The sequence below is a fragment of the Pangasianodon hypophthalmus genome, chromosome 23 (genome assembly GCF_027358585.1).
Source record: "Pangasianodon hypophthalmus isolate fPanHyp1 chromosome 23, fPanHyp1.pri, whole genome shotgun sequence".
Classification (NCBI taxonomy): Eukaryota; Metazoa; Chordata; class Actinopteri; order Siluriformes; family Pangasiidae; genus Pangasianodon; species Pangasianodon hypophthalmus.
Window position 1 is genome coordinate 8,586,042 of NC_069732.1, and position 13,039 is coordinate 8,599,080.

The 13,039-nt window shown below is 37.6% G+C and overlaps 1 protein-coding gene across 2 annotated transcripts in view; it reads left to right on the top strand.

The window, feature by feature from the left end:
* Window positions 1-13,039, top strand: part of znf704 (zinc finger protein 704) — a 60,651-nt gene that overhangs the window by 6,435 nt on the left and 41,177 nt on the right. For both annotated transcript variants that reach the window (XM_026929698.3, XM_026929697.3), the window contains exon 2: window positions 798-1,015. In XM_026929698.3, the coding sequence (XP_026785499.1) occupies window positions 798-1,015 (218 nt within the window). The remainder of the gene's footprint in view (window positions 1-797; window positions 1,016-13,039) is intronic.

The following is a 13,039-nucleotide window of genomic DNA, read 5'->3' on the forward strand; positions in this document are numbered from 1 at the left end:
AGTGTGTCCATGGACCTTTTCAGATCTTTCTAAAATGTAACAAACAAAAAAAAAATGAAGTAAATCTTGCCAGAAATTTCCACAGCGTGCTTGTTTGAGACCACTTATGAACTCGAGTAACTGAGGTTGAATGGAGTTGAATGTAGTTATATTCTACAAATTGCTATTTATTGTTATTTGTTTTTTTTTTCAGTAGAATTGTTGTTTCTTCCAGTGGTTCCAGGATATAGTGGTAGGATTCCCATAAAAAAAAAAATCGAACAAAGAAACAAAAACACTCCTTTTATACATACAGATACTATACAGATAGTGGCATCTCATTACTACTCTAGTATAAAGCTAAAGCATTACACAGCAGCACCAAACACACAGACAAACACTGGTGTTGCGTTGATGATGTTTGTGTTTTCAGAAGCCTCATTTTACTGTTTTATTTCTCAGCCTGCATAAATTTTACTGCCAAGCAGTATAAAGGACCAGAAACCTTTTCTGGTGATATGATTGTCTGACTTCATGGAGGTTTCTACAGAATTAATAATGTCCTTACACTGTTATTTTTCTTTAATCATATTTAAATCATATTTATCTACAATTACTTGCAATTAAATGCATTTTAATTTTGTTATTGTGCAGATTCTCACTTTGACTGTCATCATCACCATTTGTTGGTGGAAATCAACTAGAATCCCAAGTTCCACTTGGGACCGGTTCTTGTTTTTGAACTTGTATGGAAAAAAAAGTTGTAGAAGAATGTTTTCCTGCACTCAGTGGGCTGTGTGTGTGTTTTCTCTTGGCAGAGTTTGTGTAACGGCGGGCAGCGTGACGTGCCAGCACAGGGTCAGAACGGTGGCACACAGAAAAGCGAGAACACAAACGGGGTGGAGGAGCTGCGGGCACCGGAGCACAGGCGAGCAGGACGGACGCTAGACATGGAGAAGGACAGCACACGCTCCGTGTCGCTGCTCGAGCAGAAACGCAAGGTCGTCTCGTCCAGCATCGATGTACCACATGCCAGGTAGGGCTGCAGTGCATAAGCAGTGACACACACTGGCAGAAATAAAAAAGTGTCAGTGACAAGCTGGTGTGTGTGTGTGTGTGCATGTGTGTGTGTAGGTGGTGTTGTGCTTCTTTTTAGCTGTCATCATCCTACAGTGTCTAAGGTGGATTGAAATATTAGAAATAAGGGATACATTTTGTAATTATTACTCGTATTATTTATCCAATATAAAGACATGTTTTACAGATACTGCAAAGCCATAACTTATGGGGATTTAAAGAGCTCTCTGTTTGGAATCTGTTATTGCATGGAACTCACAGAATATCAAAGAATCACAGAATAATATACAGTAAATGTTATAGGCATTATACTGTACATATATTATGCATACTGGTTGGGTTTGCAGCAGAAAGATAATGTCTATATCTGTGACTGAAACTGATCACGAATCCTGATCGCATACATTTTTATAAATATCTACAAAGAGACCTTTGAATGACATGTTACTCCATGCAACTATTTTTAGCATGCTCTGTGTGCTGAAAAACAATAGCCTCTGTCCTTGGTTTATATTACCAAAACATATTGAAATCTAGGGGTAATAATGTGTTGGAGGATATTCTAAATACACATCCCCAGCAGACAAGCCTGTGTTATAACCAGCATTTCAGTCTAAACAGTCTAAACCCAACAAGAAGGAATCTGCCATTTAAATTATTACATATTACATTAGACAAGTTTTTCTGTAACTGCAGCTCTGACAGGTGGAAGGCAAATCACAGGTTTATATTAATGCACTTGTTCTGATACGTTTGCCATTATGGTATCAGTTAAAACATACACAGGGCCTCGTGTGGCAGAATGGCATGAACAGATTTAAAATTTCGTGTGTAATTGTTAATATGGGGAAGCTTTCTGCGAGGAGATGTAGCTTCTGTAGCTTTTTTTGGAAGGAGTCTCCAGTGTCAGCATTATATAACAGTCAGAGAAAAAGTGTATCTTTAAGTTATCTGATGTGGAGAAGTGCTGGTTTCTCAGTAATATGACAAGCTACATATTTGTCTTATGTAACTCAGAGAGATAGAGAGATAGAGAGAGAGCAAGAGAGCGAGATTAAATGTAACTATAAATGGGTAAAAAAGAAACAAAATTATTTGCATTGACAAATTGCTGTGGTATAAAAGGAATAAAACATTCGTGACATGTTTTTTTGCCCCTGCATTCTTGTTGGATCCTGGCACATAAGAATGTCACTCGTCTTTTCTACTTTACTTAGTAACTTTGTGAACTGTGATAAATAATCACACCAGCCCATCGTTGATTATTTTTCTGTAACAGCACCACCTATCGTATTTTATTCCTTACTTAATATTTAGAAAAACAAGTCGATTCTATGTAATGTATTGGACAACTTTAATACTCTTCTGAACAAACATCTACAACAGAGCAATTATCAGTCTCATATCGTTAAATATTTTTGAACCAAGTGTACCATTTTCAGACTTTGTGTCTGGCAGGTCAGCCCGCATCATTCCTGCTGTTCACTCCCATGTTTCGTTTGGCTCGCGGTCCATAATAACATGTCATTATGTTGATGATCTTTCCCAGAGCAATTTTGAAGTGCATTTTGTAGTTGTGTGTGTGCCCTGATTCTCAGAACCATTTCAGCTCATTCATTCTGCCATTCTCAGACTTCACCAGAGAGGACTTGGCTTTGCTTGACAGCAGAAATCTTTAAAATATGTATACAGAAGCTGTTGTAGTGTTTCAGACATGGTTTTGGATGGTTTACAGCACTATATCCAAATTTCCCACATGGGTTATTGTGGTTTTCTGCTGGCAGAAAACATCGAGCAAACATAGATTGAGTAATGAATACTGTGCTTCTTCTGTTTATGTCTTGTTTCCCTCTTTAAACCTCTCTCATGTGTGTGCAGAGATATAAGTACTATAGAACAGAACACACTAAGTGTGTCTCACATGGTCATTGATCAATATGTAGTCTTGGACTCTTGAGATTCTATTGTTTTTGTATGAAATTACTAGAATTATTGAACGGTTTGAGACCCATGAGGAATGTTCAAGTTCATATTGTCTGATCCCAGGAGTAATTTTTCAGTAGTGGAAGGAATTTAGACGGAACAGAGATTAGAACATCGAGATCTGGGGAGGCGATCATGAGAAATTGAAGTGCACTTTGCCCTCTTAGGTTGTGATTAAAAAGACCATGTCACAAACACACACCCCTGAGCATGTGATTGCTTACCCATCAACAGTAACCTAGATGCGAGTGCTTGAACCTCCGCAGGCTGAGCCATACAGCTACTCGGAGTGTGTTCAATTACAGTGAAACGGAGAAGAATGTGTGGAGGTGGTGTTGCAGGAGCGGGATGAGCCGGAGGTGCACCTTTCGCTCCCTAGTCAGCTTTTTCAGTCCCTATAATTGAGCAGAGCAGCTTGGCTCATCAAAATTGTTTACACTGGGTCAGTATAAGCACTCGGACTGCTCTTGCGAAAAGAAACCAATAGCCTTCTTTCTGATGATTGATCCACACTAGATCAGCATAAGCATTCTGACATTGTGACAGCTGACTCACATATTTTTTTTTTGGCTGCATTCCCCAGAGAAAGTTTTATCGAAGGGTTTTATTAAATTGATGCATGTGAGAATAGGAAAACAGTCACATTAAAGGTTTATTGTTCCGGCTGTGTTACTTTGTGTTGGAGAGCCTGAGGCGTTCAGGATCTGCAGATCCCTGTGTCCTTCCTCTGCAGCACATATGGGCTCTGGCTATTCTTTTCATGTTTATGTTTTTAGCCATAGCAGGAAATAGCCAATTGTAACAAGCTGGCGATCTAACTTGTGGCGCTGCAGCACTGAAGTTTTGACGAATAGCCTTCAGAGGACTAATTGCAAGCAGAGGAAGTGAAGTATGATTTAGGGGGCGTACCAACGACCCTGATTGTTGTCGAACAGTAAAAACAGCAGCAGGCCTTTGCCAAGTTCAAGGCCTTTCCAGAAAGTCTTTCAGCTGTGCTAAAAAAAAAAGTAATTCAGTTTACTTAGTATTCTGACTCACTGACTGTGTTATTTACCATATGGCTGAGTGCAAAAGTTTTCACACCCATAAGACAAAATGAAAACGACCACAGTCACAATCCCTTCATTATCACAAGTAAGAAAAATGTTAGGATATTAATAGAAAACAATCAGAATGATATCTGTTCAAATGTGAACTTATTACTTTTGGTTCTTTCAGACTGTTTTTCTATTGATTTTTCCTCATGTTTTGGATAGTTGTCTTATCGCAGGATACGCCCACATTTCACTCTTAAATGTTTGGAATTCTTTTATCTGTAGATAAATGGAGGTACATTTTTCTTCTTTCTATTCAAAGTCGTATATATGTTTTTGTTTTTAGCAATATCTCTGGCATATCAGTTCTAAGCCAGATTTATGTTCATTTTTTTTATAACATTTCGGTTGTAACTCCACCAGAATCAGTCTTACTTTGGTATGGAACCCAAGAGACTCCAAAACATTTTGGATTGTTGTCTTATTGCAGAATACACCCAGAATACACCAGATCTTGTGTCCAATTTTTAGCCATTCTTTATGACGTTTCTGTTATAACTCTACCAGAGTCAATCTTACACTACCTTACTGAAACCAGGTCTCGAGACCAAGCGGCCCATAGCAACATTTTAACTCATTTTCTGCTGATGAAGTTTTGGATTGTTGACTTGGTTTAAATCTATATGCGGATTTCTGTAAAGCTGCTTTGTGACAGAGTCCGTTCTTTAAACCTCTGTATAAATAAACTGAATTGAATTTGAATTGAAATTTGGAGTTGGTGCAAGATACATATGACCACATTTCATTTGTAACTCCTTGGTATTCTCTGTTTTTGGAGATTTGTACCCTTTTTTATTTTTTTTGGTAAATAGCTATACTTTTATAAGGTTAACCTAAAATGTTAACTGTGTCTCCACAACAACCAGTAATTACTTGGCACTGTTCCAAATAAGGATCTACTTCCCCCAAAACCCCTTCTGCTGATCCTGCTGTTTCTCAGCACTGCGTACAATCAGGGAAAGACTTGAACCTAAATCTTCTGAATCTTTTTATAGCAAGGGTGTTCCTTTTTAGCCCAATAGCAAACTAAAGTCAACTAACTAAAAGGTTAAGATAGTAGCAAATGTTAAAAAACGCAGGTGGAAAGTTTTTAAGTAATTATACTTAGTTAATAAAATATTGTGTTATCATTTTAGGGGAATTATACTATTTATACACCTGAGTATGATAATTAATAAATTCGATTTTTTGTTCACTGCAATTTAGAGTACAAGCTCTAACTCAATTTTGGTTTCATGAAAAAACAACCGCAAGAGTAATTACTTGGCACAGTTCCAAATCAGGATCTGTAGGGTGCGTATCACATGGACTTCCCCCAAATTCCCCTTTGCTGATCCTGTTGTTTCTCAACACTGTGGTAAAATCAGGGAAATAATTAAACTAAAAGACCACAGTTCATGCCAGCTCAGGCAATAACAACATTATGGCTGTGTTATTCCTGTCTTCTGGTTTTAACACCAAAGTTTTTCCTTTTTCTTTTGTGTTTTTCTCTCTACTGCCTTGGTAGTGGGGTGTATAGTGGTAAGAGCGAGTGTAAAACAGTCAGGAAAACGGGAAGCTCAGGCCGAGCAGTGTGCTGTTTTAGAAGAGCAGCTCAGTGTGTGCGCCAAAGAAAATAATTCCCCTGCGAGGAGGGACAGGGCTTGGAGCATAACTTTAGGAAACATGTGATTAGCATCTGAAAAGCACCTCTTTTTCTGCACCCTGGAGAGGTCGGACATAGTCCAGCTCACTCACAGTAAACGTCTCTCAGTAGCTAACAGCTCTCGGGACTCTTATCAGATTGGATGTAGTCCCTTTTTTCTCAGCTAACCTCCCTGAATTGCACCTTGATTCTAAATATTTTTAAATCTGTATCAGATTGGCGCTACAAGCAAGAAGAGCTAAAAATAGACAGCACAATCACAGAAAGTGAATGGACCCATTGTGTGTTTAATATGGTGGCAATGGGCTGAGAAACTGAGTGTCTTCACCTGGGTTATGACTCGACAGTTATTTATACACTGAGTACATGAACTACTAATACGCTAAACGTGAGGTGAAAAGTATTTAAGTGTTTGTGCATAGTTACTTCAATTTTGTGGATTTATAATATTATTTTTACTTATACTATGTACTATTTATACTATTTATCATGCTGTAGACTTGTGTGTGTGTGTGAGTCCATAGGTAAGTCATTAGGGCAGAACCCCAGAGCTAAAACACACACACACACACACACACACACAGGAACAGTCAAACCCAGTCATATTAGCTATTACGCTGAAAAAAGATGAATGCTGCAGGGTATAATTGAGGGAGAACTGGTATTGAAAAACCAACGCACATCTGTAGTTTGCTTTTAAACAAGATGACCAACTCAGTCCCAGGTTTTGTGTAAAACATGTCAAATAGTAGTGGCCCCTTACATTTAATTAAGTAAGTTTTTAAAGAAATTGTACCTGTAAGAGTAGATTTTACCTTAAATACAGAAATGTACTTTTGCAGTGTTACGACGGACTCCTAAAACACTGAATAGGAAAGCATTTGTCATTGGTGGGGTTTAAATAAACAAATTTTCCTACAGAAATATGTATTGATGTTCTTCTTCTGTACATGTAATAGTAATTCTATTTGATTGAAGGGAGAAATATTGGCATTATTGTTATCCATTGTTGAAAAAATCTAAAACAATTGCAAAAATACACTACAGATTACACTATTTTAGTCCTGATTTATCACGTCATATCATTCGACATTTATCATATATGTTTGTCCATATCGTGCTGCTGTAGCAGGGACTGATTCTCTTCATATGCTTCTGTAATGAAAAAAAAGAAAGAACCTGATTTCATGAAAAATTCACACGAGCAAGGATAATGTGGTTTAAATTCATCTGATTTCATTTTAAAAAAACTGTAAGAAAAGGTATGAACACTAAGCCCTATCTTTAACCAGCATAACTTTTCATACAAATTGAGTTGTATGAATTGTGAAGAATTTGCGGATGTGAGACCATGTTGTAAACAAAACGAAATCATGTACTTTTCACTTTAAATACTCAAGCCATGTTAAGTGCAGACACTTTCACTCAAATATAGCTCAAGCTCTTTTTAATACACTTTTAATTGAATAATATTTTGACACAATCCCAAAGCTTTCACTGAAGAATATTTTTGGTTCATTTTCCCCGCATTGTTAACAATGCCGTTTCATTTCTATCTTCAGGCAGTCACATAATCTCTTGTGAAGCAAGAGATTTGGAGATTTGATATTGTCATGAGGTTAGAAAGATTCTAAAGAGGGAACTTGATTTGAAACTATTTTGTAAGTTTCATAACTATTTATATACAGCAAGCAGCAGCTCGTGACTGTAGATTATGTTGGGGCAGGATAGCATTATTAATGTAGAATAGAGTTAATATCATTAACCAGAGTCACCAGCAAAATTTCCAGCCCAACTGCATCTCAAATACCACACTAAAGACTTGAAACTAGCCCAAAGAATTTAGCATTAGACAAGAGAGACACATTTTGTTGTGTTTGTCAGCCTTCGCATGGGATTTTTTGCATTATCCATGCTATAATCTCCCCTTCCCCTCTCCCAATTTTTGTAGCATATCTTTCAATAGAAATGGTTCTGTACATCGTAGATACAATGTCTGCACTTACTTTGCCTTTGGTTATGGAAATGTATTAAATTTAATTTTGATTGTTTGTTATAAAACAAGATGTTGGCGGCAACAGAGTATTTTTAAAAATTAGATTCCCGCCCCAGTGGACCTACGCTTGTTACAGTTCTCATTTTTAAACACAAAGTGCAATAATAACTCTATGGATCTAAGTGGGGCAGTCAGCACACCGCCCCACAATTGCACAACATCTAGAAAAGGCAAGCATCTAGAAAAGTAAGGCATCAATGGAACATCAGCTTATATCTGTCAAATAGAAACATTTTTTTTAACTAGTTGGTCACTCGAAACAGGTAATTAATATTTCGACAGAATTTAAAATGTATGGAGATGTAAATGAGGACTTTATGAAGAATAATATTTGTTACGGCTGATATGGACGAGCCACCACTGTACACAGCACATCAACATAGTGTAAGAAACACCAAATAAGTTAGAACGTGACCAGCAGATTTTGATAAAGTGGCTTCATTGTTTGGTGATAAGCTGATTTTAAGTATCATAATAAATAATCCAAAGGCAAAAGAAATTGTAGATCGAATGTCATATAACATGTACTACAAAAAAAAAAAAAAAACTCTGCTGCATTTGATTCATTGCCTGATGAATATGTACTGTAGCATACATGATTTCTTACTGTCAGTAAGCCACATATAGATATTAGGTCTCTAATAAGATTATAACACGGATCAGGTACTGCCCATCGGCTACATTTGCACTCTCCTAATGTGATGCACAGATATCCTGTGTAACTGAATACAGTGTTAGCAGATGACTGGCAAAGTTGATAAGGCCATGTAATGAGATTTAAGTCCAATAGATGTAGGTCTGCATATATAGTTGTGAGAAAAGTTTGGGAACTCTGTAGAATCTGTGTGCTGAGCCACTCAGACCTCATAGCATGATGTGATGTTGTGTATTTGTTGGTTCAGTGTTTAAGACAACTTGACATACTAAGTCAAAAAACACCTGCTATGAAATATTATTAAATCTTATTTCTCAGCACTTTTGAAATCTTGTTTCTGATTGGTTAAAAGGTGCTGATTAATTTTCTATAACTGCAGCTCTGACAGTATTTCCGGCTGCAAGACAAATCACAGGTTTATACTAATGCGCAGTAAGGCGTTCTAATACATTATTGTTTTTGTAGTCACAACTTACACAGGGACTTGTATGGCAGACTATCCACCTAGACACACTGTAAGTGTGTAATCTTTTGTCAGGCGTTGTTTATGTAGCACATTTGGAAGGAGTCTCCAGTGTTGGCACTTTAGATGTAACCTTACTCTTTTTTTTGATACTGGAAAGTCAGTAACTCAGCTTCATGTCAAGCCGCATCACACCACCATATTCTTGATTATTTTCTTATTACCGCATACATCAGTTGTTTTATTCCTTATTAACATATCTGTATGTCCTTTTCTGCAAAAAAGAAATATAATTCACCTGTTTGCAGATAACAAATGATAATAAATTATTCAACAGTCTTACTAATGAGGAATGTTGAAATCCTATTACTACAAATACTAATATGCTGTTCTTTGTGCTTGAAACAAACATGGCTTCATGCTTCTGTGACATCTGTATCCTCACTGTATTCATGAACAAGTAAAAGTAATGGAATTCATTTTATTTGCTAGACGTACATTATGTTAATCAGATCAAATATGAGCATTTGGATGGAGTTCATTTTACACGGTGAGCTGGAGGACTCTGTGATTTTATTTCTGGCAAGATCGGCACGATCGTGTTTTTTCCCTCCTCCTCCCCATGAACATTCCAGCCCCAAATTCCTGCTGTTTTTCAACAAACACTGCAGTGATCTGATCATTTTAGCGTAACTGCAAACTATGATTTTTAGTGTGATTTTGCTGCTCACAGCACATAATTGTTTGAGTGCTCACCAGGAGAAAATACTTCATGGTATCATAAAAAGATGAATGGTGTGAAAGAGCTTCTAAAAAAAAAGTAATTGCTGTCGGTTGTATCATTTCGTCTCCATGCTCTTTTCACTGGAAGCTCGCTTTATATCAACATCTGCCACAGTACCCTGATTATGGTTTTCTGTAAATAAGTTTCATGATCCATTAATGTGATCACATCATGAACTGTGACACAAACATCTGGGTTTGTAGGAAAAGAACTTTCTAGAATGTCACTCGGCCCGGGTGAATTTATAACTATCTGGAGTTTTATCACCCTCAGTATGTGGAGGAGATGTGCAGATGTTTTATTACAGCTGTCACCCTGAGAAACTAGATACTAACACTCCAAAATGGCTTTTGGCATTCTTTGATCAAAAAAAAGTACTGGCCCTACTGGTAAGGTACACAAGTGTTCTGTATTATGTTAGGTTAAATGAAAAATTATCACCACATGCTAAATAATGGCCAAAATGCTGACATGTGTGTGTGTTTCCGGTGAAAGCAAAACCTGTATAATATTTTTTATCATTTATTATTATCATTACACCTATTAGTCATGTATGACATGAGTCATTGATCTCGGCCACTTTGAAAGTTTTTATTAATTAAAATGGAGATGTACTGATTAAGTTCTCTGCAGGTGGTTGATATAATTGTCTGGCGACTCGTATTTTTTCTCATTATCACGGTTGAGCACGATGAGAATGAAGATTAAAATGGGTCTCAGGACAACAGATGCCCAGGGAGGGTGCTAGGACTGCACCAGTCTGAACCAGCCCCTTTTCCCCCACTTTTGATACCCCATACTGATCCGATACTAACACCCTCTGTGTAACCGAGGGACTCTCTGCAAGCTTCTGCTCTGCGTCATAGCCATGATACTAACATGCTTCAAGACAAGACAATTTCCTATAGAAACTGGAGAACTGGAGGAAACTCAGGTAGTTACAGGGAGAACATGCACAAAAACTCCACACAGACAGTAATCTGGGCTCAGAATCAAACCTGGGACCCTGAAGCTATGAGGTGCAACACTACCTGCTTCACCACCACGCCACCCATAAAATACATCAGTAGATCAGAAAAATGTCAAATCCTGTCTGATACCCAGTGTTTCTGGATCTGATACCACCACTCAGGTACTTGGAGCACCTTTCTGATTACACAGGACTACATATGCAAAGGTTTGATGGTATAAAAAATTTGCTTCAGCATGCACTCTTATGAAAAAAATTCCATCTAGCACCCTAAAGCATTCTTTAAAGGTTCTGTGTAGAATCCTACCACAGAGGGTTTTCATTGCAGAAAAGGTTCTTAGTAGAACCCCTTTAGAAAGCTAGAACTTTTAACCATCTAAAGAACCTTTGAGGAACCATTTTTTCTATGAGTGTGCACTTACAAAAGCCTTAAGTCTTTCAGTTTGTCCCTCTGTGGCAAACTCTTAAAGGTTCTCCATAGACTTTTCATATACGAGAAGGTTCCTAGTATAACCACTTTATGAAATTAGAACAGTTAATCATCTAGATAACCGCTGTGGATTTTTTTTCTAAGAGTCTATTTTGGCTAAAACTCTACAACAGATAGTTCCCAATAGAACCCATTTAGAAAGCTAGAACCCTTAAACAGCTAAAGAACCCTTGACGGTTCTACATAGGCCTCTGCCACATAAGTTTCCCTTTCATAAAGGGTTCCAAGTAAACAGATTTAGGAAGCTAGAACCATTTACTGTCCACCTTAGGGGAAGTGTTTTTTTTCTACGAGTGTATACTCTTAGAAAAAGGGTTAAATCTAGAACCCTTAAAGGTACAATGGTTGTTTCTCTGGTGGAACCTCTATGGCTTCTTTGTGCAACCCTATAACAGAGTATTTCCCTCTCAGAGAGGGTTCCAAGTTGAATCTCTTTAGGAAACAAAAATCCTTAACCATTCAAAGAAGTGTTGGGAAACTTTTTTTGGAAGGGAGTATACTTAGAAAAAGTGGTTACATCTAGGACCTTTAGGGGTTCTTTACTATATCCATCTTGGGAAACCTTAAATGGTTCAACATAGAACTCTGCCACAGAAGGTTTCTCTTTATGATACCGTTATCATAGTGAGAACTTTGCATGGAGGAGAAAATAGTGAACAGCCCACAGAGTTGAGCTCAAATTTAACACTGTTTTGTGTTTTGACATGACAGAAACTTTATCCAGGACTCAAACCCACAAGCAGCTGCGCTCTGACTTCTCAGGCTCTTCTTGGCAGAAACACAGCCATTTTGGCAAATTGGGAAAAACTGGGCAGGATATTGAAGATGACAGTTATTCTTTAACACCACTCCTGGTATGTTAGATATATTTCAAGGTGAAAGGGGGATGGGGATGTTTAAAATCCAGTACATCTTCACTAGTTCTGCGTTTGCTGTAGTAATGAATTATAGGAAGAGGGTATAGGTTATTGACCATATTGGTTTACTTGAACACTAATTAGATTGAATCAGCGTTTAAGAGATCAATACTGTTGTCTAATGTAGATATAGACCTAATGTTAACATGTGTTCAGTGTGCTCTAGATGTTTTCTAAACACTGTGTTAATGGGTGGGATTTATCCCCCTGTGCTGGGATAATGCTACTCCATAACTCAGACATGACGTTACTACATTCATGGACCGAGCACCAGAGGACCACCTTTCAGAAGGTCAAGGTTACCCTCCTGAAAGACGTAAAACTCCTCAGTCTGCAGAGAACTTATTGTAAATGAAACATATACAGCAGAGTGCTGATGCACCAGATGTTGGAGGAAAGCCTGCTGGGACACCATATGCTTTAAATGTAGCACAGCATCCTCTGTGCTTCAATCTCATTATATTTCCCATTGTACTCATGGGTTCCGTGTCATTGAGAAAACCACCGGTATTCCCCAGTAACCATGTGATATCACTTTACTACACTTCTACTCTTAGTGTAGCCTATAGTTCTCAGCTGCTGCACAACCACACAAACAGGTTTCATGTGTTTATCCAAGGTTGAAATGATGAAATATCTTCATCGTCAGGCTGCGGCTGTTACCATCCAACAGGGCATTCTTTTTCTATAACAGCATGTCCTGAAATGTTTTATTCCTCTTATATCACAGCAGTTTGCTAACAATTACATTTTTTTAATTGATCTTTCATCCATTGGTAGTTACATTTAATGGACAACATTAAAAAAAAGCATCTTGATCATGCCAATAAGGCACTTGTAACAAACTGCATATTATTTGTCTTAGATTTGATTCTAGCACTATTAATCTATATGCTTACAAGTTTATCCTCAAAGTGCACCTGAAT